At 45.0% G+C, this 26096-nt stretch overlaps 1 protein-coding gene across 2 annotated transcripts in view; it reads right to left on the reverse strand.

The window, feature by feature from the left end:
* Nucleotides 1–26096, reverse strand: part of Hhat (hedgehog acyltransferase) — a 256294-nt gene that overhangs the window by 135306 nt on the left and 94892 nt on the right. For both annotated transcript variants that reach the window (XM_021198909.1, XM_029538880.1), the window contains one exon: nt 12800–12835. In XM_021198909.1, coding sequence (XP_021054568.1) covers nt 12800–12835 — 36 coding nt within the window. The remainder of the gene's footprint in view (nt 1–12799; nt 12836–26096) is intronic.

Consider the following 26096-nt stretch of genomic DNA (forward strand, 5'->3'; position numbering starts at 1 on the left):
AACTCCAGCTGTGTCAAGTTGACACAAAGCTAGCCAGTACAGTATGCAAGTGTTTTCCCCCTTTCCTATCTTGAGAACTCAGCTGCCCCTCTCTTCCCCTACTTCCCTTTTGTTAGATTACCTGCACCAATAAAGGCAAATGCTAGCACTTAAAATACTTATTTCCTAGGAACTTGCTAGAACTTTTCAACTATGCTCACCCTATAATAAAAATTGTTGCCGGGTGTGGTGGCGCACGCCCTTAATCCCAGCACTTGGGAGGCAGAAGCAGGCAGATTTCTGAGTTCGAGGCCAGCCTGGTCTACAAAGTGAGTTCCGGGACAGCCAGGGCTATACAGAGAAACCCTGTCTCGAAAAAAAAAATGTTTTTTTCCTTGTGCTCTGGATAAAGCTGGGTGAGTGATCTGCCTGTCTCTATTATAAAGACTGTCGTAGTTAACACGAATTTTACATAGCTGGAGTTTTCCCAAGTTTGTCTGTCTTGCAGTATAAGAGAGACCATGTGCCCCTTCAACACCAAGCTATTAGGAGAGAAGAGTGAAGTACTCTGCCACCTTGTGTGTATGCTTACAGTCACGTATAATTCAGGAGCTTTTAGTTAAAAGCAACAGAATCAACTCTGGACAACACAAAGCAGAACGGGGGGAGTGCGGGGTAAAGAGCATGAGCTTACACAACATCTGGATGAGCAGCAGTTGTGAGATAATTATTCTGCCAGATGGCTTTGGCAGACCCAATTCTGGGCAAAATTCCCATGAGCACCTGGGCTCCCATTGCAGACCCCTTAACCTCCATGCCTGCTACATCAAAAGCTTTACATCTCTTCATTCCTGGGTCAAAGTCAGGCCCCTGGGACACCCTCATGGACCTCAAGACTCTTCTGAATAGAAGATATCTCTTTGATGTGGTTGAATGTATAGTGGTCTTCCCACTATGGGGTTTGAATATACTTTCCTTACACCAGTCATCCCAAAAGTCCTTGTGAACCTTCCCCAAAGGCCTGCCCCAACCCCAGCTCTATCCCTTAGTCAGGTGTCCTGTGACACAGACAGTCAGACCTTTATGTGCACCTGACAAAGTGGGAACAAGAGGCAACAAGGAACCAGACATGAGGACTGTTTGTCAGAGAACAGAGGCCCCATCCGAGATATCTGGGGGAGGGGTCCTAGTTACACCTGCATAGGGCAGCTGCAGACAAGATGTGAAGGCAAGCTGCTAATTAGATGAGCTTTGTGTTTGCTTTGAAATTGTATTTGAGTCAACACTCCTAGCAGGGACTGAAGGAAAGCCCTGGAACAAAGGAACTACAGGTGAGTGGGATTCACACTGGAGAGCCAGTGAGAGAGTAAAGAGGCCCTGTCGGGTGTTACCAACAGGATGAAGAAAAGGGGGTAGATACAGTAACATCTAGTGGGAGTCATGACAGATAACATGGGTCAGGACTCTGTGATGGCTAACACTGGTTGTCACTTTGATGGGCAGTAGAACCTCAGGAGATCAACTTTAGGGCGTGACTGCTAGGCTGGGTTTACTGAGGTGGCAGTAACCTCCTCACTGTGGGCAGCCCCATGCCACAGACTGGGGACCTTGGGCTGAATAAGGAGAAAGGGTGCTGAGCACCAGCAGCCATCTCTCTTTGCTTCCTGATGGCAGATGCAGTGTATGGACCTGTGACAGCTGCCTGGAGCTCCCGCAGCCGAGACTCACCCTGCCAGGGTAGAACTGTACCTCCTCAGACTGTGAGCAGCCAAGATAAGCCTTTGTTTCTTACATTGCCTTTGTCATGGGCTTGGCTGCAGCAACAAGAAAAGAAACTATGTAAAATAGAAAGAAAATTCTAGAATAATCCCAAGTTCCAGCTTTGGGGTGTGTTCTTGAGCTACAGTTGTTGAGAGGCGTAAGAACAGGGTTAGTGTACTTAGGAAGATGTCTGTGTGGGGCAAGCCAGGTGACTCTCAAGTGGTTGCTCACAATCTGAGTGGCAGGGAGATGAGGAGGAGAGGCTCAGCACCTCTCTGGGGGAAAGCAGAGGCCCCACCTTGTCACCCGACCCTGAGAGCATGCTTCTCATCTACTGTCCGACAGGATGGGCAGTGGCTTCTATGGCTACCGAGCTCTTAAAATGTGGCTTTTGCAACTGAGCTGCTGAGTGTATCCTATCAAGAGAGGAACCGCCAACTCAGCATCCTTCTGTGAGCTATGAAACAGATCTGCCCCCAACACCGGGCAACTGACTCTCCACGACTGAGTAATTCTGAAACTAGCCACATGGAGGGAGCAAACATTACAGGCTCTGGGTTCAATCCTACAGGGCAGCCCCCACCTCTGCAGTCTCAGAGACTGCACACAAGCCATTGGCCGTTTTCTATTGATTCTGAGTGACCAGATGAACACCGACAATCCCAAAATACCCATGGGCATCTCAGTTCACTTTCCAAAGATGTTTCACAGAAGTGGGGAGTTGGGGGGGGGCTTATATATGTTTACAGGTTCACTATAAGGATAGTGGGAAGGGATCCTTAGACAAATCATGGGAGGAGGGGCTGTGAACTGCTAGCCTTTTCTGAATACTCCACCTCCCAGGTGCCCCCTCACAGTGCTAGGTCATATCGTGTTCAACATGAAAAGCCTTTTCCTTTGTTCTTTTATGAAAAGTGTCACAGTGGCCATGAGCAACAAAATCCTCAGTTTTCTTCCTGCCTGGCTTGGGGGTGACAAGATCAAACCTTCTACACTCATGGCTGGTTCCCCTGGCAACAGGTCCCCCATCCTGCGGCTGGCTGTGAGTCCATTAGACTTTGCCTCGTTAGAACGAGAAGCTTCTGTTACTTGGAAATTCTAAGGGATTTGGAGGCTGAGTCCTACTCCTGGTGGTCAGGGAGTTTCAAAGGTCTTGGCCAATCCATGTAGGGACTGAGCTCAAAGGAAAACCTCAGGGCGAAGGTCCTCCTGGTGTGCGTATCTACAAAGGTTTTAAGGGCTCTGTGCTAGGAACCAGCAGACGAAGCCAAGTATCTACTCCATATTCTATCACAATGCCGTGGTAACTTCACTGAATTATAATCAACTTGAATTTAAATAGCCACGTGGGATTAACAGCCAGAGTTTCAGCTGGCACAGATCTGGACAGGAGCTAATATTAGACACGCCAGCACCACTCACCAGAAATCAGAAGGGACCTTAAAGTTTATCTGGAAGAATTCTCTCATTTCACAAATAAGAAAATTCAGGCCCGAGAAGTGACTTAAGCAAAAATCACCGCAGCAGAGAGATGTCAGGCGGCCCCGAGCCCCGGGCTTCAGTGCACGACCTCATGCCCTTCCCATCTCACAGGAAGTTTCTTGTGCTGATGCAAAAAATAGCTGCAATTTGGTTTAATTCTGGTGTGTGGAATCGATGCAGCTGATGGGCAAAGCCTCATGGAAGATCATGTGCTCCCCCTGCTGAGCAGAGTGTCAGCCCTGAACATCACATAACTACCTTAGTTATCTATTTTATATATAAATAATAGAAATGTATTCCAGTTAAACCACAAAAAGTGCTCATTAAGGAAACCCCAGTAGCCTGTGCAACCTCCAAAAGCACTTCACAGACAGCCAGGGGGCAACACAGTCAGGAACTGTTCACAAATTTTCCCACCAGAGCTCAATGGTGCCAAACTGGACTCCAGACCAACACCTCTATCTCTTAAAGTGGGTGTCACTCCAGCCATTCCTGGGCTGCACACTGGGTTGCACCTTCATCCACACATGGCAGCTCAGAATCTAAATCTCAAGACTGGAGCTCTAAGACCTGTGGTGTGCAGAAAAGCGGAATGTGTCTGGCTTCTGGCTTACATTATGACCCCCAAAAAGCAGAAAGAACCTCAGACATAGGAAGGCAATTCAAAAGGTGACTAAGACAACACTCCACAAATGAACACCCAGTAAACAAGCCATCTGCATTGTTTAGGAACCAGGGATCTTACATTTTTGCATTTAAAAAAGCACCCCTATATTGTGAGTCCTTCCATTGATATACCCGGCATTATTTGTAATTTATTAACAGATACATTTATCTTTGGCAATGGCTACATGTAGAATTGCATATGGGGACTTGAAAGAACTGTGGATGTCAACACTCGGAGTATAAAAAGTTTCTTTCCATTTATGTCACTTTTAATCCATATTTTCTAATTAACAAATCTAAATATAGTAGTCATAAAGATGAAAACAAATTTTAAAAAAACCCTCTAGTAACACTTTCCTCAAAAGCAACAGCAGCAGAGGTGGAATGAGCAATGGGTCACAGAATCATCTAGGAACCAAAAATGCTGACCTGGCGGCCACGATCCAGGTCCTTCCATCCAGCAAAGGAATGAAAAGTGTTTCAAGACACTGAGAGTATCTGAGCCCAAGACCAGGAATGCAGTCCCTAGCACTAAGTAACTGTGATGGACTCTGCTCCTGACAAGAAATGAGAGAAGACACCAGACATCAGGCCAAGATTTGAGAGGGAGCCAGAAACAGATGTCTTTCTGTCAGCTCAGGGAGGAAGTCAGCACCATTCATTCAGCCCAGCATGGCTGAAATCCAAGGCAGGATGGTAGATGGCTAGTTGGGCCATCAACAGCTGGACAAGGAGGAGAGGTGAGCCATGGAAGGAGCTGGAACCCAGGCTTGCTGAGAGATCTGGAGACAGTGGGTTATGCTATGAGAAGAAAGTCCAGTTTGTGTCCAAACCCTGGCACCAGGGAAACTAGAAGCTGCCCATGCCCTAGAGAGCACCACTATACTGACAGTGAACTGCCTCACATGAGGGTTCGTGGGTCAAGTTACTCCTTCTACACAAGTAAACAGGGCGATGATATAGTGACTCTGGGTTACTGATGCCCAACTTAAGGAGCTTTAGAGTAGCTGCTGTAGAGGCTTTCCCTAAGGGGCAAGCACCAGCTAGACACCCCAGGCATGGTCTTGGTTTGAACAAAGAACATCTCACAAAGTCTGTCAGATTGACTTTGGAAAAAATGAATGTCAGATCATGTCCCTTCACCTCCATTGCTTCATAGACATTTTGTTGTTGTTTTGAAACAGAATCTCCTGAAGTGGGATTATCTGGTGTCTTTGGAGACTCAGTTGTGTCATGTGATGTTTTTCTGGAAGCTGTCTTATGAGAGAATGTTCTACTGAAGCAGACACATGAGCAGATGTTTGGCTGAAGCAGACACGTGAGAGGTTGTTTTGCTGAGAACAGACATGTGGTGGTTTTTCTGGAAGCTGCCTGGTGAAAGGGTATGTGATGTTTGCTGAAGTAGATGCTTGTGAGGACACAGAATGTTTGTAAAGAGTATAAGTATAACCCAACAGTGGACGATACTCTTGCACTGGCTCTCCTGGCGACTCTTTGCTGGTCTTCACTGGTCTTCGTTGACAACGCTCTGGTATTGGTTCGCCTTGCTTTCTTCACTGATCTTCACTTGTCATGACTTTGTATCTTGACTTGTCAAGAATTTCTGGTAGTATTCCAGCTGCTTCTTTCCACTTCTGTCAACTCTTGCTGACCAGGGGAGCCTCAGTTTCTTCTGGATCAGCCACTGCTACCAAAATTTATCCAGTTTTGAGGAACTTGTAGATAACGGGCACTATGGGGGCTGGGGAATATACAGGTAAGAAAGACCTCACTCACTGTCTAGGAGAATATGTGACATGTGTACACACACACACACACATGCACACACAATTTAAAAGCATGGATTCTACATATTCATGAGCACAAAAGTCACCCAGGTGGCAGGCGCCATGCAGGAAGAACTACAGTGGACAAGTGAGGTCTTTGGAGACAGCCCACCATCTTGTTCAACTAAGATAAGTGCTCTCTGAAAAGGTGTGGCCCCAGGGAGTTCACCCCAGGATTGCTTCTTACTACTGATGTGCCTTCTCATGTTTGTCATTGCCATACTCCTCATTTATTTGGCTTTAATGTGAATAGACAATAGGACCCTCACTGCCTATAGCTTGGTGTGATTACTTCCTGGGTGATCTGTTGGGCAAGGTTCCTGTAGATCAACATGAAAAGGAAAGTTCTTGAGATGATGCTGTTTCGATGAGTTAATGGTTTTATGGAATCCCTGATTTAAGTAATTTTAGGAAGTTATCTTGATTTTAATCATTTTAGGAAGTTTGGGTAGTTGATAGCTTAAAGTTAGAATCAAGAATAGAATGTGCCCCTTCCTCATAGACTGGCAAAACTAAGAGTAAGAAAGAAAGAATACATCAGGCACTCTTACATGCATTACAAGCAGGTAGTTGTAGTAGCAAGAAAAATAGGCTTAGGACAAGTTAACAATCAAAGAAAGCATTCATTCTGGGCTGGACCTGAGTTCCTTGGTCTGGTGATCTAGGAATGTGGTAACAGGTTTTCTGTGTGCACCATGAAATAGAAAGGTAATAAATAAAGAATAAAGAAGTCTATTATGAGTATAAGAACAGATAGCAGATGAATAGCCATTCTAGCTGATCAAGACATCAAAATAAGACATAAGACAAATGACCTGTTCCTTAGTAGAGATTGTCCTCAGCCAAGCTTGCTACTGTAGACTTGGCCTGCCTAAGCTTTGTTAATGTATGACAAGAGAATTATTGCTTTGGGATTACAATGAACTTGTGGAGAGAAAAATAGATAAGAATTGTTTAGTTAGATATAAGTTTCAAAACTGAAATACATGCTCAATAATCCTACTGTAATTTCCTCATGTAATGATTTCAATCTGTTTTTGAAAAATATGTTTTTGTGGTGATTGTGTCTAAAAAATGTGTAACTTGTGGCTATAAGGTAATAAAACTTTGTCCTAAGAGGTATAAAAAGGGTTAAAAGAATAAAATGTTGGAGTCTGCTTTTACTTTAGTCATTCTACGTGTACATGCGTGCATGTGTGCACCCCCATTGGCTGCTATCTAGACATACCCTGCTAAGCCCTTCTGAATGCTGACTCCCCATCAGCTGCTTTCAACACTGACCCCAATTGCCAATGCCATACCTCACCGCCTGCCTCGGTTTACCCTGTAGTGTCAAAGCTGACCTTTGATACCTAGGTATTTACGCTGACTCCATGGGGCTCCACCCAGCCCAGCATGGCTTCAGGAGCAGAGCTCCAGGCAGGAGGATCGTGGAGTCAGAAAGTTTCATAATCTGTGCATGCAGGGCCCTGGAAAAAGGCTGCAGGGAGGAAAGTGGAGGGGGACAGGACAGAGACACTTATACCCAGTGACTCTCCTGCAGGTAAAGACGAAGTGAGCCTTTGTCAAGTCCCACTGCTTCTGAGCACAGTGTTAAGTGGTTTGCATGCAGCATCTAGAGTAGTCTCAGTGAGATGCAGGACTGACCTCCTCAAAATGCCACAGTCAGGAGTTGCTGAGTCCCCTTTATAAAATGGCATAGTGTTTGCACCTGTCCCCTTTGACTGACCCACAAGACTCCAAAGACACAAGATACCAGGCTCAGCGAGGAACACTGTTTTAATAAGATCATGATTTATACCATCATTTAAAAACATTTACTTAACACTAAAAAAGGTGTTATATTTGCGAAGTAAAAAGGAAATTAAATCTTCAGTAATTGAGCAAGTGTTTCTGTTGGAACTGTCATCTCCATGTGTGTTTAGAAATACATATTCAAAGGCTTTCACTCTGTGTGTTTAGTAACATATGCTTTCACCTCCATGTGTGTTTAGAAACATGTATGTATGCAGTGGCTTTCACATCTATGTGTGTTTAGAAACATGTATGCAAGGGCTTTCTCGATGGACTCAAAATTCAGTGTGCTTTGCTGTTCCTAAGCTGTTGGACTAAATAGAATTTTCTTCCCCTGGACCTTACCCCAGGAATGAACCTCCACCTTTCCATTAAACCTTCTTCTCAGTTTCCAGCTGGTAACCCAAAGGAGTCTCGAGGGACCTCTGAATAAAGGCAAAGAACAGCTTACTGATGGCTCTCTTCCTTCTTCCCGGGGAGTCCTTTACCTCGAATGAATCCTTCACTTGACCACCTGACTTCTTAAATATGCAAGGGAGACTCTTCCAGAGACTTTGGGCATCACACAATCTCAGACAAACTTGCAATGATGGTGAGCAGACATTTTCATCAACACCAGGAACAACACTACAATGGCCTGCAGTAGTTCACATTGTAACTGATATTATCTACCTTAAAAGGGGTGGAAGGTGCAATGATGTATACTTGTAGTCCTAGCTACTTAGGAGACTGAGGTAAAAGGATACTTGAGCCCAGGGTCTCAAAGTCAGCCAGAAAATAATAAATAAATAAATAAATAAATAAATAAATAAATAAATAAAAAGTCAGCCAGGGAAAAGTAGCAAGGCCCATGTATGTGGAGCCACAGCAAGCCTCAAACATCACTGAGACTCAAAGTTCAAGCCCCAGTTCGTTTTTTGAACCCAACTCTGAAGCTGAAGAACAGAGGTACGAACCAGTCAGGCATAAGTGTCAGCAAGGGAGATCCAAAGGCAGGGCTGTTACATTGCTTAGCTAGCATGCTAATGATAGTCCCATCCTTTCAACAATCTGAGATACCACATCCACAATGAAAAGGCTAGAGCAAAAAAGATAGAATGAGAAGTGAACAGCCATCTGGTCTACCTTCCCTCCATCAGTACAAATCATGTTTTGGAAAGGTGAGTTGTGTTTTCATATAAGTGCTTTCACTTGTACAGGATCAAATCAGTGCTATATTAAACACCGTGCTATAGGTAGAATCTGTCCACGTATGAGATGAATCTTTCTAGTTTTGTTAGTTACTGTGACAAACATCCTGACTTTATCAGGATGGAGCTTATTTGACTTATAATTCCAGGTCAGAATTTTTCACTGAGAGGAAGTCAAAGCAGGAGCTCAAGCAGTTAGAGAGACCATTCTCTGAGCCAAGAGCAGAGAGAGAATAAAGCCACCCTGGCTTGATTACTCATCTAGCTGTCTCCTGTCTCATATAGTTCAGAAACACTTGCCTAAGGAATGCTGCTGCCCACAGTGAGCTGGGTCTTCCTACATCAGTTAACAATTAAGTCAATTCCCTCTAGACTTGCCCACAAGCCTACCTGATCTAGAGAGTTCCTCAATGGAGGTTATCAAGTGATTCTAGGTTGTGGCAACTTGACAAGAAAAATCACTACAGGAATTAATTTTCCAAGAGTTATATCAACTCCACAAACTTTCTCAAAAGCTTTAGAGTGGCCCTGGAGGCTCACAGCCTTCACCCATTCATCTCAGTAACACTCAAGGTGGCATTCACACTTTGTACCCTTGTGAATCCTAACAAGATGTCAAGATATCCTCTTCCTGACCAAAATAATAGCTTGGATAAGCTAAACTGTCATTTCAAATAAATGTGGAAATTATAGTAAAAACTATTTTGCTATCAAGGAAAAAAAGATAACCATTTGAAATATACATTTGGAATAGATTAAAATGTTAAATTTAAAATGTTAAATTTATACAACATTTAAAAAATAGAAAAATACAGTTTTTAATGGTTTTAAATTTATAAGCACATAAACAAATGAGAAAAAAAAGTGAAACTAAAATTTTTTTTAAATACAAATCTTTTTTACTTTCTTGCCAAAGCCAGACTAAGCTAAATTTAAACATGACAGCCTATTGTCCATAATGAGACAAAGGCATTATATTCTACAATCTTTTCCTGCCAAATTGGTCCTTTTCCCTTTCTCTTTTGTAGTGACACACGGAGAATTCCAACCAGAGTCTTCTGAGGATCTCTGTCGAGTGGCCGTTCCGACTCCTGAAAGCCTTTCCTTTGGTTTGTGTAAGATAAAGAAGGGTGGAGCTCATCACTATCTTGCAGTCATCATAAAACACCCAGAGGAAAATGCTCACACTTCCCATGTGACTGCCCATTCCTGCCTAAGCCCTGTGCCACACTAGCACCAACAAGGAAGCTCATTCTTCAGCTTTGAGATCACAGAATGTTCTCTGGGGAGGCTTACATCATTCCAGAGAAGACAACATTACCACCATCCACGTCAAAGCTACAGCTGATTAATCTCAGGCAGGCAGCACCAGCTTGACAAGCCAGAGAACACTTGAGGGGCTTGCTGGAGCCAATAAATAGTTCTTGGAACAAAAAGAAACCGAAATGGTGCCAACCCCTTTTACACATCTTCCTTTACAAGTGGGAATATACTTTTCCCTTGAAAAGACTCAAGATCTCTCTCTCTCTCTCTCTCTCTCTCTCTCTCTCTCGCTCTCGCTCTCGCTCTCGCTCTCGCTCTCGCTCTCGCTCTCGCTCTCGCTCTCGCTCTCCTTCCCTCCGTCCCTCCTATCCATAAACAGGAAAATGGCACTCCTCTCTAGTGTGCCCCAGGGTCACCAACCACTGCTCGTGCAGCAGGGTCACTGACCACTGCTCTATAACACCACAGCTTTCTCAGCATCTGAATACTGATTTAGATCTTCTGGTGACTAAACAGTAGAATCCACTTAGCCCACCCTCTGCACCAGCTGCTTTTTCTTTCCTCCTCAGAGCAGAACTAAAAAAAAAAAAAAAAAAAAAAAAATCACTGTTGTTCTCTCCACGTGCATGCAGCCTGGCTTTAGCAAGCCACTGAACTGGTTCTTACCACTGAGTTCAACTTTAAACACACTTGTTCTCTTGTGCTTGACCTCCCAAGCTTAGAACAAGAAAGGTGGAAAGCCAGCACCAGCCCATCTGGTCCCAGAACTCAGGAGACAAAGGACCACTCTGCTCGAATCAACCAGTTCTGTCTCCCCAGCCCTGACACTCCTGAGCTGGGCAAGGGAGACAAGAATAGACTCTGGGGTCTTTAAGTCCTTTGCTGGGGGATGCCAGCATGTGGTGGAGGATGAAAACAGCGGCTCACAGAAACTGGAGTGCTGGCAAGTAGAGATGGCACTCAACCCCCAACCATACGCAATCTGTATTATTTGCTTTGCTGCCTCTGAGCAAAGGGGACATAACACCCCCCAGGATTTACCGGACAGAGGAAAACGTCCCTCCCCAAGCTCTGTTTGTTTCACACACTAACCAGAGTAACTAGCTACAGCCATTCAACTAGGCCTTGAACCAGGGATCCAGCACTAGCTACAGCAGACCCATGCCTGTGTCTCCTCCACTGCCCATCTGTCTGGAGTCCAGATAAGGACATGAGAGTGAGACCTCAAGGCAGACGATGGCTTAGTCAAGCCACAATCTGACAAAGTTGGGTTTGTTTGTTTATAAAGGACAGCATCCAGACACATCCTTGAAGGAGGTGAATGGTGAGCTAACTGACTGCAGAAGCAGAGTCTCCCAGCCTATCGGACATCCTCTCATTTCATTCATTCACTCCCTTCATAAATGCTCGGTGAAGGTTCATTCCACACAAGTTTCTCAACTTCAGTATCTTACCAGTAAGGAAGGGTCATGCCTTGGAGCAAGCTGAACCATCACATGACATGCACAGAAGCCACAATGACTAGAATTTAACAAATCAATAAACATGAGCTGATATTTACAGAAAGGAAAACCAGCCAGTGATAGTTGCTTCCCTCACCCTTTTGTTTACAGTGACTCCTCAGCAACTATTATTCCCTCCAAAGTTTTTGACAGGCATCTCAATTATTTTTTAATGTTATTAAAAAATGATCACTATGAAAAATTTAGAAAACACAGGAAAGTTTTCTTTTTTATTTTATGTGTGTATTTTGCCTGCATGCCTGTATAATGTAAACAGTTTTTGTGCCTGGTGCCCAGAGAGGCCGGAAGGCATTGGATCTCCTGGAATTAGAGTTACAGGTGGTTGTGTGCTACCAGGTAGGAATGGGAATCAAACTCAGGACCTCTGCAAGAGCAACAAGTGCCCTAAACCACTGAGCCATTGCTTTAGTCTCACAAAGTTGATTTTCAAAATCATAACCATTTTATAAGCACTGTTAGTCTTCAGATCTATTAATTTCTGTTTAATTTGTTTAACTTCATAGGTATGTGAAATTAGTATGTTCCATAACACAGCACTGGTAAAACTCTAAAACTCACCAGCAAACTAGGTTATAAACTCCCATCTAGAATCGCCGTTACGCATTAGGTCATATTTCCATGACTATAAAACAAGTGATAGATTCAGTTTTAAAAGATTAAACTCAATGGGAGAGAATTGGTCAGATGGACTATTGGATGTCTGACATGAGTCAATAAAGCTCACTTTTCTCACTTGTTATTTATCTTTCCAGTGGCTTCATCCATGGAAGTAATAACTTAGTAAATGTGGTGGATAATTTTGGTTGTCTACCCTTGAGAGGATTCATCAGATCCCTTGAGCGTGTCTGTAGAGCATCTTCTTGATTGCTGATTGCTATAGGTAGGGGTGTTTAGCCTACGATGGGCAGTACCATCCCTTGACAGGTCTGCCTAGGCTATATAAGAAATGACCAAGCCAGTAAGCTGTATTCCTCTGTGCTCTCTGCTTCAGTTCCTGCCTCCAGGTTCCTGCCTTCACTTCCTTTGATGGTGGAACTGCAAACTTAAATAAATCCTTTCCTCACCAAGTTGCTTTTGGACAGTGTTTTAATCACAGCAGCCTAAAGCAAACTAAGACAACTTATATCTATCGCCCCTGATATAAACAGATCTGAGTCATTATTCAGGTGGGATTGGGTGGACACACACATGGTGTTCGAAATTTTTTCCTAGCAAGTAACTCAACCACCATCATTTTCTACTGTTTTCTATTTGCATTCTTCCATAACAGTTTTGCTGTTTTGGTCAAAGCTAAGATCAAAAGGCACTGGCTTACCTGATTAAGAAATTGTGTAGTCCAACATCAAAATACCTGTTTAAAAGAGACAAGACAAGCCTATGAATAAAACAGTTGCATCAATGATGAACTTCATAATTTACATTACAAGCACTTTAAACAAGAAGGTAACCCTGTGTGATGGAGGTGTAGCCCTGAGGTAGCAGCAGGAATAGTAGAGGCTTAGGCCACACCTCCAACATCCTATTCAGAAGCTCTGGGAACCAATCCCAGAAAGTTTTCTTAGGCCAAGTGGTTCTAATGCAAATAACATTTTTATGTGTGTCTCTGGGCACACAGTGCCTGCAAACCTAAGCTCTTCTAGAGATAAAGGCCATGTGGTGGGTGCCATTTATATCACAGGAGGAAGACCCTTGATAACAGTTGCTCCCAGCGTTTATCTACCCAAACCAAATGAAATTTGTTTGAAAGCCCAGAGCTATACAATGAAGGCAGGAAGGGTGAGTTAGCTATCTTCTGAGCCCCACCCTGTTGTGGTTCCTGCCACTTTCCACCTGGAAGCACCCTGTCTTCCACAATTTGTCTGCTCTGAGCGATACTGCGAAGGGCACCTCCCCCTGCTACAGCCTCACACAAGCCCCCTCTGTAAGCCCTGGACAAAAGCCTTTCCCATACCACTAGGCAACTGAGGCCATATGTACTTTGCTGACTCCGCATTTTTTTAATTGTCAGGCTTCTTGACTCTGAGACACTGGACTAGCCAATGCCTTGTCCGTCAGTCAGTCTGCTGTGAAAATGATGAAATGTCTGTACTGTCCAAGGTGGAGAATCTCCACTCCTTACCCCATAGGATAGCTGATGCCTCCCAGACTGTCAGTTTAGCTAAGAAGTGATTTCTATGCCTCCAGGCAATGGACACCAGACACCCCCAGCAAGGAATATGACTGCTTAGGGTCTGTTTCTAGATCCTGCACTGTCTCTGCCCACCCATGCACCAGCAATCCTGGCACCTTGGGCCACCTGACAAACAGCTAGTGATTACTGACACAGTAATAGGATTTCTTGTGGGTTATCTTCCTCCCACAAGGTTCTTTTGTGTTTACAGACTGTGCAATTAGGGTAAGTGAGAAGAAAGGAAGACAGAGATCCAATAAATATAATCTCCACTTACTTGTAAGACATGTGCACAGTCCACATGTGAATAAGAACAACCGCGATAAGTAATCTTACTTAAGACATCATAAGTGTTTTGTTTTTGCTTTTGCAACTTGGCCTGTGGTTTCTGAGAATGACCTTTGCAAATGACAACTTTGTCCTGTCACAAAATCAAAGACTGGAAGTGGCTGGAGGGGAGACCTGTCTGAAGGGGAGCTGATTCCCTTCATTTGATTTGAAATCGACACTGGGTCCCTCCTACAGTTATAGTAAAGGTGAATCTCACATAAGCAACTTTCCACAGCACGGGGTGGGGGGGAGCGGGGGAGCTGGAAGGATGGCTCAACAGTCATGAGTACTGACTGTTTTTACAGGTTACCAGAGTTCAAATTCCAGAACCCACAAAGTGGCTCACAACAGTCTGTGCCTCCAGCTCCAGGGAACCTGATGCCCTCTTCTGGCTTCCACAGGCATCAGGTGTGCGTGTGTTACAAAGACGTGTTCAGGGAAAACACTTGTCATCCACATAAAGTTTTAAATGCTTTTTAAATTTTAAATATCCACACCACAAATATGAGAGTAAATTTAAAACACCTGCAGAGAAAAGCCCCAGTTTTTACTACCTGGAGCAAGCATAGACAGCATCTCTTGAGCCTCCTAAAGGTTCTACAACCTAAAGATTCTACAACCCTCCAATCAGCGCCATCACCTGGAGACTGATCAACTCTTCAAACCTGTGAGCCTCGGGTGGGGCTTTTCACTCTTTAACCACAGCACTAAGTATCTAGAATACAGCAGTACTATGTTCGTTGCTCAACTGTGCTGAGACAGGCACAGTTTATAGCTAAAGGAACTAGAGTTCAGAGAGGCTAAGTGATCTACACTGAGCCATGGCCAGGAGGAACCACAGCTGGGCCACAGACTGAGCCTGAACACAAGATCCTGAAGCTCTTACCAAGCAGGCCCTGAAAATACCAGCTCTCACTCACTGCTTCTTAATGTTAACAGCTAAGATATGTTCATAAAATAGGCCACCCTCCCTCATCCCCACCTGGCCCTGACTTCCACCTCTCCCAACACAGCTGTCCTACTCCAGACTGCCTTAGTTGCTCTGAGCACAGGTCCCACAGGTGCCCCAGGCACCCCCAAAGGCATAGACACAGTTTCCCATTGTTCCTAACAGGAAAGGGCTATTCATTTCATAAACCAGTCCCTCCCAAGCTCCACCTGACTTTGGCTTCTCTCAATATAGCTGCCCTGCTCCAGGCATTCTTGGTTCCTCTAAGCACACATGCTCTGCAGGTGCCAGCAGACCCTGGGGGCTTGCATCTGGCAGGATCTGCTGGGATGCAGCTCCCAGGGTGAGGATGGAAAGACCTTATTCATAGGGCAATGAGAGGAATTAAGTAATAGAATAGAGAGCCATGGCTTAGCACTGCACCTGGTGCACACAAGTCCTCCATTCCCAGAGAACTCAGTAGGAGAAGCATGCTCTACACAAAGGCATAAGGTGCCTCACAGTGCAGCTCAGAGAGAGGGCACACTGACTCCAGGGCACAAGCAGGGCAGCAGGCAAGCTGCTGGGGACAGGCTGGGGCAGTGGTAGTGCCCGGACAAGCAAGGGAGAGCTCAGCAGTGAACAAGAGAAGGACAGAACACAGGGAATACCTGCCCTGACCAGTTCTGGTGGGCCGCTCACACAACCTCACATGCCACCTCATTCTACTGAGGTGACTCTCTGCATTGACATTTATTGGATCAATCAATACTGGATTCATGCTTTCTATGTGCCATGCACTGTGGCACAACAAGGTCCCCGACTTTCATATTCTGGCTGTAGGCGGTAAATAATTAAGTGTGTCAGTAAAAATCTGCTGAGGACAAAATACAAACAAGGTATTCACACAGTGTGTCCCCAGAGCTGTGGCCTTTCTGTGGAGGGAACGGTTTTCTGACTAGTCAGAAAGGGACAGACATACAGGGATCCAAAGGGGAAAGTTTCAGTTAGGAGTGTCTCCAAGGAGACACTGGGGTGGTCAGTGTGGCTAGAGCTTGGTGGTGAGGGAGAATGCGACACAGAGAGGTTCAAGAGAGGAGTGGGCACCCGATCTTGAGGGACCAGGGGTGCCAGCAAGCTTGGGTTTTATCTGAACACCGATGAGAAGCAGTAGATGGCTTTCAAAGAACACACTTGTTTGTCTTTTGTGCTCTGGGAAGATGGGAGCGTGATGCTTCGATACATCAATTAAAGAGACCACATTGGTTATCAGGAAAAGACTGGGTGGATAATGAGAGGAATCAAAGCATCTTTTCAGCACATTATAAACATTTTAGATTTTGGAACACTTAAGAGTTTTTACACTCAATTTGAGTGATTGATTGAGGGACACTCAATCAACAAAATCTATTCAACTATTCTAAAATTCCTCCTCTCCTCCGGAACCCCTCAAATCTTAAAATTTTTATGTTTGTCTGTGTGTGTCTGTTTCTGTGAGTGTATGACTGTGTCTGTCTCTGTGTGCATGTGTGTCTATGTGGGTGTGTGTCTGTGTGTGTGTCTGTGTGTGTGTGTGTCTGTGTGTGTGAGTCTCTCTCTCTGTGTCTGTCTCTCTCTGTGTATCTCTCTGTGTGTGTCTGTCTGTCTGTGTGTGTGTGTCTGTGTGTGTGTGTCTCTGTGTGTGTGTGTGTCTCTGTGTGTGTGTGTCTCTCTGTGTGTTCCTGTCTCTCTGTGTGTGCCTGTCTCTCTGTGTGTGCCTGTCTCTCTGTGTGTGCCTGTCTCTCTGTGTGTGCCTGTCTCTCTGTGTGTGCCTGTCTCTCTGTGTGTCTGTGTCTCCGTGTGTGTCTGTGTCTCTGTGTGTGTGTCTGTGTCTGTGTGTGTGTCTGTGTGTGTGTGTCTCTGTGTGTCTGTCTCTCTGTGTGTCTGTCTCTCTGTGTGTGCCTGTCTCTCTGTGTGTGCCTGTCTGTCTGTGTGTGCCTGTCTGTCTGTGTGTGCCTGTCTGTCTGTGTGTGCCTGTCTGTCTGTGTGTGCCTGTCTCTCTGTGTGTGTCTGTCTCTCTGTGTGTGTCTGTGTCTCTGTGTGTGTCTGTGTCTCCGTGTGTGTCTGTGTCTCCATTTGTGTGTCTGTGTCTCTGTGTGTGTCTCTGTCTGTGTGTGTGTCTCTGTGTGTGTGTCTCTGTGTGTATGTGTCTATATGTGTGTCTGTCTGTGTGTCTCTCTCTCTCTGTGTCTCTCTCTGTGTCTGTATCTCTCTGTGTTTCTGTGTGTGTGTGTCTGTCTGTCTATCTGTCTCTGTCTCTCTCTGTGTGTCTGTCTCTCTCACTCTCTTATGTGTCTGTCTCTGTCTCTCTCTTGTGTGTCTGTGTCTGTCTCTGTCTCTCTCTGTGTTTCTGTGTGTGTGTCTGTCTGTCTCTCTCTCTGTCTCTCTCTCTCTCTGTCTGTCTCTCTCACTCTCTTGTGTGTCTGTGTCTGTCTCTCTCTTGTGTGTCTGTGTCTGTCTCTCTCTTGTGTGTCTGTGTCTGTCTCTGTGTGTCTGTCTGTGTGTGTGTGTGTCTGTCTCTGTGAGTATATATGTCTGTTTGTGTGCGTGTGTGTGTCTGTCTGTGTGTGTGTCTGTCTGTGTGTGTGTGTGTCTCTGTGTGTGTGTCTGTCTCTGTGTGTGTCTGTCTCTGTCTGTGTGTGTGTGTCTGTGTGCCTGTCTGTGTGTGTCTGTGTGCCTGTCTGTATGCCTGTCTGTCTGTCTGTGTGCCTAAATGTCTGTCTTTGTGCGTGAGTCTGGCTGTGTTCCTGTCTGTGTGCCTGTTTGTCTGTGAGCCTGTCTGTCTGTGTGTTCCTGCCTGTCTGTCTGTGCATCTGTCTGTGTGCATGTCTGTCTGTTTGTGTGCATGTCTGTCTGTTTGTGTGCCTGTCTGTCTGTTTGTGTGCCTGTCTGTCTGTCTGTGTGCCTGTCTGTCTGTGTGCCTGTCTGTCTGTGTGTTCCTGCCTGTCTGTGTCCATGCATCTGTCTGTGCATCTGTCTGTCTGTGTGCCTGTCTGTGTCTGTCTGTGCATCTGTCTGTGTGCCTGTCTGTGTGCATCTGTCTGTGCATCTGTGTGTGTCTGTCTGTCTGTGCATGCCACAGCATGTGTGTGGAGAACAGAGGACAACTTTAGGCAGTCAGTTCTCTCCTTCCATCATATGGGGTGCAGGGACTGAACTCATGTCATCCGGCCTGGCAGCAAGCACCTTTACACACTGAGCCATCTTGGCAGCCCAAACCTCTCAAATCTGAAACCCTTCTAGTCCCAAGTATTTCAGAGAAGAGATGCTCACACACATGTACTGCGACTAGTCTTAACATTCCCAACTGCACTTGTCATAAGGAAAACTCAGTTTTACTGTAGTCAATAGAATCAGAAAAATCAGTATTTTAAATGCCTTGCTCCACAAACTTTGCTCTTCTTATATAAATGCATTCCTGGACCTAAAGAACTTAATTTCTCCCTTAACACTTACTTGGCACTTACTACAGCCTAGGACTGGGTGTATGGCACTGATTATGGGTGCTGACAATTTAATGGCAACCAGTGCAGCAAACCCGGCATTCTGGGGGCTCCTTCTTGAAATCTGGGACCTCAATGGTCCCGGCAGTCTGCTGAGAATAGCAGCTTCTCCAGCCTTCTGTGCCAGGCAGCTGGAGAACAATGCCCTCGACTGACTTCAAGACCAACAAGTCAGAGGAACCATGGCTGCCGGGCTGGTATGGCTGGTCAGCGACACCCACAGATGACAGAAAGGTCTCCATTCTGAAAGTCCTGTGGCCCTAAGTTGAAAGCCAGTGGCCTGTGCTTTGTCTTGGCCCTGAGTTTGCTGGTGCCCCTTTTAACTGTGTGAGCCGAGGCTTTCTGCTTAGGATCCATTAGGACTTGAAAGGTAATTTGTTCTTTTTCAGTCACTTACTCTAGAAAAAAAAGGATTATTGGGGAAGACAGATTGGTTTTGCACAGCAGGAGATATCAAATTATATTAACAATCATGTTGTAATTATTCTACAAGATTTCCTGAAGTAGGGAACACCTTTATGAATATAATAATCCCTATTCAAAAAGTATAAAAGTTTAATGATACCGTTTATTCACAGGTAAAAAATTCCCATAAGCTTATTCATCATTGAGGCTACATACCCAAGCCACATGGTAACAGCAAGTACAAGCTCTTGTGTTGTATTTTCTACTTGGATCCAGCCTCACACTAGTATGTAAGAAATGGCCACAGATTTGAAGTGAGAGCCAGCCAACATTCACACCAGCACTCAGACAGAATTCAGTCAGCACTCAGACCAATACCCAAGACAGCACTCAGGCCAACACTCAGACCAGCACTCAAGACAGCACTCAGGCCAGCATCCCAGACCACTATCTCAGATTGCACTCAGACCAGTACCTCAGACAGCACTCAGGCCAGCACCCAGACAAGTACCCCAGACAGTACTCAGACCAGCACCCAGACCAGCACCCAGACAAGTACCCCAGACAGTACTCAGACCAGCACCCAGACCAACATCCCAGACCATCAATCAAACAAGCATCCCAGACAACACTCAGACCAGTACCTGAGACAGCACTCAGGCCAGCACCCAGACCAGTATCCCAGACAGCACTCAGGCCTCCTAATTCCTTACACCTTTAAGCAACATCGACTACATTGTCCCACATGCAATCTATCATGTAATCTTCAATGTATATCTATTGTGTGCACATAAATTTGTTATATAGGAATAAACAGCTAATACAGTGACCTGAAACAATTAAAAAATGTTAATACATCAATAATGTGTCTTTATGTCATCTTTATTTACAATATTTATATATTGTAATCTGTTCCCAAACACTGATTTTCATTTCATCACCAGTACACTGGTCCTCCTTGCTGTCCCTCCACTCCCAGCATGACTTGCTGATTCTCGCCTGGCTCGGAAAGCAGAGCCCCCTGTCCTCCACACACACACCTTCGGTGGTCTCACTACTGTTGCCCATGGGCCCAGGCTTCACAAGAGATGCTTTCCTGCCTCTGGGGTCTTCGCCTTACTGCACTTATGCACACCTTCTCCGATGTCCAGAGCTGCTACACAGTTACACATCTCAAATGCAACTCCTTATCCTCCCTTTGGGTTTGCTTCCCTGTGACCTCCCACAGCCCAGGTCATAGCAGCAACATCCTTCAGCATCCTTCAGAAACCTGGACCCATCTCTGAGTCCCAAACCCTCACATCCAACTCACCAAAAAGTACAAGGTCTACCTAAAAACCAAACTCAGACTCCTGGCTCCTCAACACCTGACTTCAAAGCTCTTTCTGATCCTGGAAAGGCCACTTTCAATGAAGAAGCTAGAACCATCTTTAAAATCCCTTGACCCTTCACTCCTCCACTGAAACCCTATAATGGCTCCCCACTTCACTCAGAGGAGCAAATGAAGTTACTGTCCCTGACTACAGGGATAGCTCTATGCACGCGGGCTAAACGCCAGAAGAGGTTAGGCCTTCAGAGAGTTCAAGAGGGAACGGGCAGTGCTGTTCCTTCGGTTCCTTGCCTGACTTGACAAGTGTCTGGCGCTCACATACGGGGAGGGGGAGAGGGAGAGGGGGTTACCCTGAATTCCAAGTGTCTGTCTTAAAGAATGACCAGTGATGAGGAACATACTTAGATGATGTAACCAGAATGGAGAGGGGAATGGGAAGGAAACCATTCAAACCAGTGTCACAAGCCACAGAGAAGTTAAATGTGGACAGCACATCAGAAACTTCTCATGGATTTTAAAAGGATTATGGCTACAGCAACAGGCTCCTTGGGAGACTCAAGGCTGAAGTTGTTTTCTGTAGGCAACCAACTGTCTACTTAGCCTTCTAGCTCAGACCTTTCTCCAGTATTCCAGATCTATATTATTGATTCGACTTGGCTAGGCTATGGATTTGGTTATCTGGGTGAAGCACCAGCTTGGAGATTGTGGCAAAGGTGTTTTAGAACCATGGCGAGCATTCAGAACAATGGACTTTGGATTAAACAGCATTGTGAGGCATACCTCAATCAAGCAGGTGAAGACCTTATCAGAAAAAACCAGAGGATTCAAAGAGGAAGGAATTCTCTCTCCAAAGCTGTATTGAGACTCAAAATTACATCTGCTTTTCGCTACCCTAGATCTTTAGCATACTCTATAGACTTTACCAGGTTTTATTAAAATGAACACACACAGAGTGTAATTTATATAAATTGTAAATACCAGGAGCACCACCCCCAGGATTTGGCTTGATACATAGGAAATGCTGCTATTCAGTCTGAACCCTATTATAGCACTTAATGGTTCATAAAGAATCACTGTCCTTCTTAGTCAAGGAGTGTGTGTGTGTGTGTGTGTGTGTGTGTGTGTGTGTGTTTCTCCTTGAAGGGTTTAAGGCACAGCTGCATAATAAGATACTTAAACATACCTTTTCTGCTTTCAGTTTATTACATAGAATTTTATTCCTGTCTGTGCCTTTTGCTATTTTTGTCTTCTATTATTTAAAAAAAAAAGAAAGAAAGAAAGATGTTTTCTTCAATTTTATATTTTAAGTGTTTTTCTAAATTGAAAAGTAAAATTCTTGGTGCTGGAACCCTTTCATAGTAGTGGAAATTCTTCAGAGTCTTTTCCCATATTGAGTTTACACTTGACAGAAATTAAGATGTGGCACTCAGGTTAAATGCCGCTCACCTCAATTTAAAGTTCCAGTGCAAAGCCACCAGCAGGCCAGAGGGTCCTGATTCCTTGTCCTCAAGACCATTACTTGTGAGTAATAGTCTCATTATGGAGTTTTGCCTGAGGACACACAGGGATTTTAAGCATAGGAAGGCTCCTAAGGGGATTGATTTAGCTAGAAAGCCACTTCTGTGAACACCGAGAGATTCCTGGGTTGGCTTTGTGTTTCAGCTTTCTGGTCTGCACAGCTCTCCCTCAGGAATTCTCCTAGGAGCCATGCCTGGGAAAGGCAACTGCAAATGGAGGAGTCCAAGGGAATCAGCAGATCTGTCCCCTCTCGTACAGTGCTATGCTCACCGCTTCCAGCAGATCAGCTGCTGGGGCCTGAAGCTTCCCCCGAGATGATCAGAAATAGCTTTTCTTTCTTTAAAGCTTGCAAGTGTCCGGGTTCATCCCAGATTTAACAAGTCTTCCTCTCTCCTATCTTCTAAGCCAGTGGTTCTCAGCCTGTGAGTTGAGACCCCTTTGGGGTCAAATGTCACATATTATATATCCTACACATCAGATATTTGCAATTCATAACAGTAGCAAGAACAGTTCTAAAGTAGCAACAATGTAATTTTATGGTTGGAGTCACCACAACATGAGGAACTGTATTAAAGGATCTCAGCATTGGGAACCACTGCTCTAGGCCATCCCTGGGTCCTCACTCCATTCAGGCTATACATCCCATGAAAAACTTCACTGTGAGCATATGGAATGGAAACCTGGTTAGCCCTGGTTAGCCACTGGAGAACAAGGCTCAGATGCCAAGTCTTGCCTGGTTTCAAGACCCACAGCCCTTGTAGTCAGATCTCAGATCCACCATGGACTCCTTGGAGTTAATCTGTTCCTAAAATTGGCTTGCAGTAAGCTGAGCTCCCCTCAGGACCTGGAGAAGATGCAACCATCCTGTCCATCCTGTCAGGAAAGAAGATTGTCCAAGGAGACACTATGTTCCCTCCTTTCAACAATCAGGCTATTGAGATGATACTCTCCAAGGAACTGGAACAAACTAGAATGTCCCAGGAGGTGTCAGACCACCTTGAAGGGAAGACTAGAGCTGAGGTTATAGTAGACCAGCGATGGATGGGACCACATCTTGACTAGACTACTGAGTTATACACACCTTTACCCTCAGTACACCATCAAGACTCCCCCAAGATGAGCATTCTGGGTAAGGACATCACTGAACTTTGTATTTGTTCTCCCCCACCCCCGGTGTGGCCACATGGAGTGAATCGCCTTTCTCTGCTTTTTACTAGTGCCTGTCTCTTTAACTGGCCTATTGAAGACAGGTGGCTGAGCCTACTTTGCTATGGTTGCTAGGGTCCACTAACATAAGCATCACTAAGAACCATGTCCCTGTGACAAGCCCACTCAGCTGACCTCATAGTGACTTGAAGCCTTCGCAAGGGCACAAGAGCCCACTGGGAATGAGACCTAGGATGAGCAGTCAACGACCTCCTGTGACCCTCTGGGTTCATGGATGGTGACACAGGAAGCCTGACCATCGCCACAGCTTTACAGGCCCCAAACAGGCAGCACAAACAGTGTTACCAGGACAACACTCAATGCCAACTGCTACAGAGGAGGAAGGAAAGGACATACAGAAGAACCTGCCCAGTCAAGGAAAACTGACAAACTTCTTGGGGAAGCGGGGAAGGCTAAAAGCAAACTGAATGATGACGTCATTATCAACATAAGCCAAGGAGGAGAAACCAAGATGCTACAACTGGATCTGGCGCTCTCTCTTGAGAACATTTATCCATATTTACTCAACCATTGTGTATTCAGTCATACAGACTTGAAAAGAAACTGCGTCTTACTGTGGATAAAACAAACAAACAACCAACCTCCAGGAAGGAGTCTGTGTCTGCCAGGACTGGTAGATCCACTGGAATTTCACTTCTGTAGAAACACTGGAATTTTGTAGATTCAGAGGGCTAATTACTCTTTCTTGAGCTAGTTTCAGCCTCTGGAACAGCCTTCTCTGTATCTGAACTAACACCTCATGATAATAAGTAATAACCTCTTAGAAGCTATTAACTTAGAACTAACATCTTGTGATAACAAATAAAAACCTCTTAGAAGCCATTAACTTAGCAGAACACCAGCTTCCACCAATCCGGGAGCTAAGAATGTCATCAGATAGCATCTTGGGCCTACAGAATAGTCCCCCTGTCTCAGTGTAACCACCTGGCATACCCACTAATGTATTTTAAATTGCCTTAATTTATGGCTTTCTTTGTCCTATAAAACTATAAAAACTTCATGATACCACTTTTGCATTGGAACATCGAATCGGGGGTAGCCTAAATCTGTATTCTAGGGCCACGGTCATTCAAAGTGGCTCCAGAATAAACTAATGCCCTTTAGAGATGACAACTGTGATGGAATCCAACTGCCAGGGTCAGAATGACGACTCCTCCTCCTCCTCCTCCTCCTCCTTCTCCTCCTCCTCCTCCTTCGAGCCCAGCTTCACTCTGGTATTGGCTCTGATTTTTCTCTTCCACTCCTATCCCTTTACCAGAGCCAACCACACCAGCTTCCCCACACGTAGCTCTTCAGGGCCAGCAGGAAACATCAACCAGCAACAAAACCTTGGCAGAGCAGCACATCTTAGAACTATAATTCACGTGACATTTAAATAAAGTGGTGCCAGAAACAGGTAATAATGGCAGCTAGTCAATCAGGCAGAATCATCAACAGAGAGAAGAAATCCTATTGTCTGGGATTTCTTAGTCAATTGAACTTGTTGAGAACCTTTCAGCCAAGTGCAGTTCCTTATTTGAGAAGGAGGTTCCTCCGGGCTTCCAAGTTGGCTTTGTCGCTAAGTCTCTGACTGGTTTACTCAAACTCATTTCATTCATTATTCATTTAATAAACAACCACTGACCCCTCCTGGGCATGAGGCATTCACTTGGCTCTTGTCACACATCAGTAAATAAAACAGACAAGTATTCCCACTCAGTCCTTTGTAACAAAGAAAGACAGACAAGAAACAATACAAACAGGGAGGAGAGGGCCTGAGGGGAGGCAGGTGCTACTGACCATGAGAACTGCTGGAAAGACTCTCCACAGGCTGATGCCTGACTAAAACTTCAATGACTATGAGAGCTTAAGGGGCTGCTCATCCAAGTATTTTAATTATAATTTATTTGGGGCTATCTTTAGCACCCCCCCCCCAAAAAAAAAACATTCCTTACCCACCTCTCCATCATCTGAGGAATCTGCCTGGCTGTACCCCGCTCCTCTGATGTGCTCACCAATGTGTTTTACAGTTACCTTCATTTATTGCTTCCTTCATTCTGCCACTGCAAAACTTCACAAAATTGCTTCCATGTGGGAATGTGGGACCTGGAGTGATCTAGCTGTTTTCCTAGGCCTTGGCCTCAGAATAAACCCCTTGTTCCCTTTGGTGTGAAGCTGTGGTGCTTGCATCGACAGACAGCCATGATAATATGGGGGTGGGGGTGAGGACTGGGGACAGCTGCCAGTGCAGCCTCAGCAAAGCCTATTGCGAAGTGTGAGAGTGACGTGACTGGGGAATCTGGGCGCAGGCAGATGGGAAGAGAAACGCCAGCCAGGAGGAGCCAGGCGACCTTCTTAGTGTCCCCTGTGTATTAGAACTCCCGACCTGAAACTTCTCAAGGGCAAAGGAGGAACAATATCAAACTTGCAGCCTTCTGATTCTTTAGCTGATCAATTTGAAGTGACACAGAACAGATGAGCAGGAGAAAAAATTAATTATACATGTACATATACAATTATATACATATATGTGTGTATATATACCTCACAGAATCTCACAAAAGTAAAAGACTCAATGATAAGCTGTAGAAAGGAGCTGGGATGCACGGGTCAGGAGGCAAATCAAGGGAAGGGAAGAGAATGGATGCTGAATGCAGAAACCAGCTAGGAAGATGGCTTCAAGTGACTGAACTCCCCAGCTCTCTTTCTGGTTCAGATGACTTTGTTCATGAAAAACGGCTTTGTAAATGAAAACTTCTTGTGAAAAAGTAGAAATTTACATCTTATTTTAATCAGTATAGGAGAAATAAAACATATTTCATGGGGTGACTGGGAATCAATTCCTTTTGGATCAAAGTAATCAATATGGCAACATGGCAGCATTTGGAGTGGGTGAGCTCTGAGCACTTTCTCCAATGGCTCCCACATGGTTCCTTCCCCATCTCTCCATCCCTCTCAGGCTGACACCACAAACAAATACTGAAACATGCAAGTGCTTCCTGGTTCTTAAAGAAATTATAGACTGGCTACGTAGTAACTGTGTTCAACCCTCCTTCAGAACACCTCTGATCTTTGTCCCTCAATCAAGTGACTCTGAAAGTAATTCTCTGAAATCAAGGAAGGAAGCCAAATACCCCCTATGGGTCTACAGGAGACCACAGTATCATCCTCCTACAGGAGACC

This window comes from Mus pahari, chromosome 5 (assembly GCF_900095145.1).
Source record: "Mus pahari chromosome 5, PAHARI_EIJ_v1.1, whole genome shotgun sequence".
NCBI classification, from domain to species: Eukaryota; Metazoa; Chordata; class Mammalia; order Rodentia; family Muridae; genus Mus; species Mus pahari.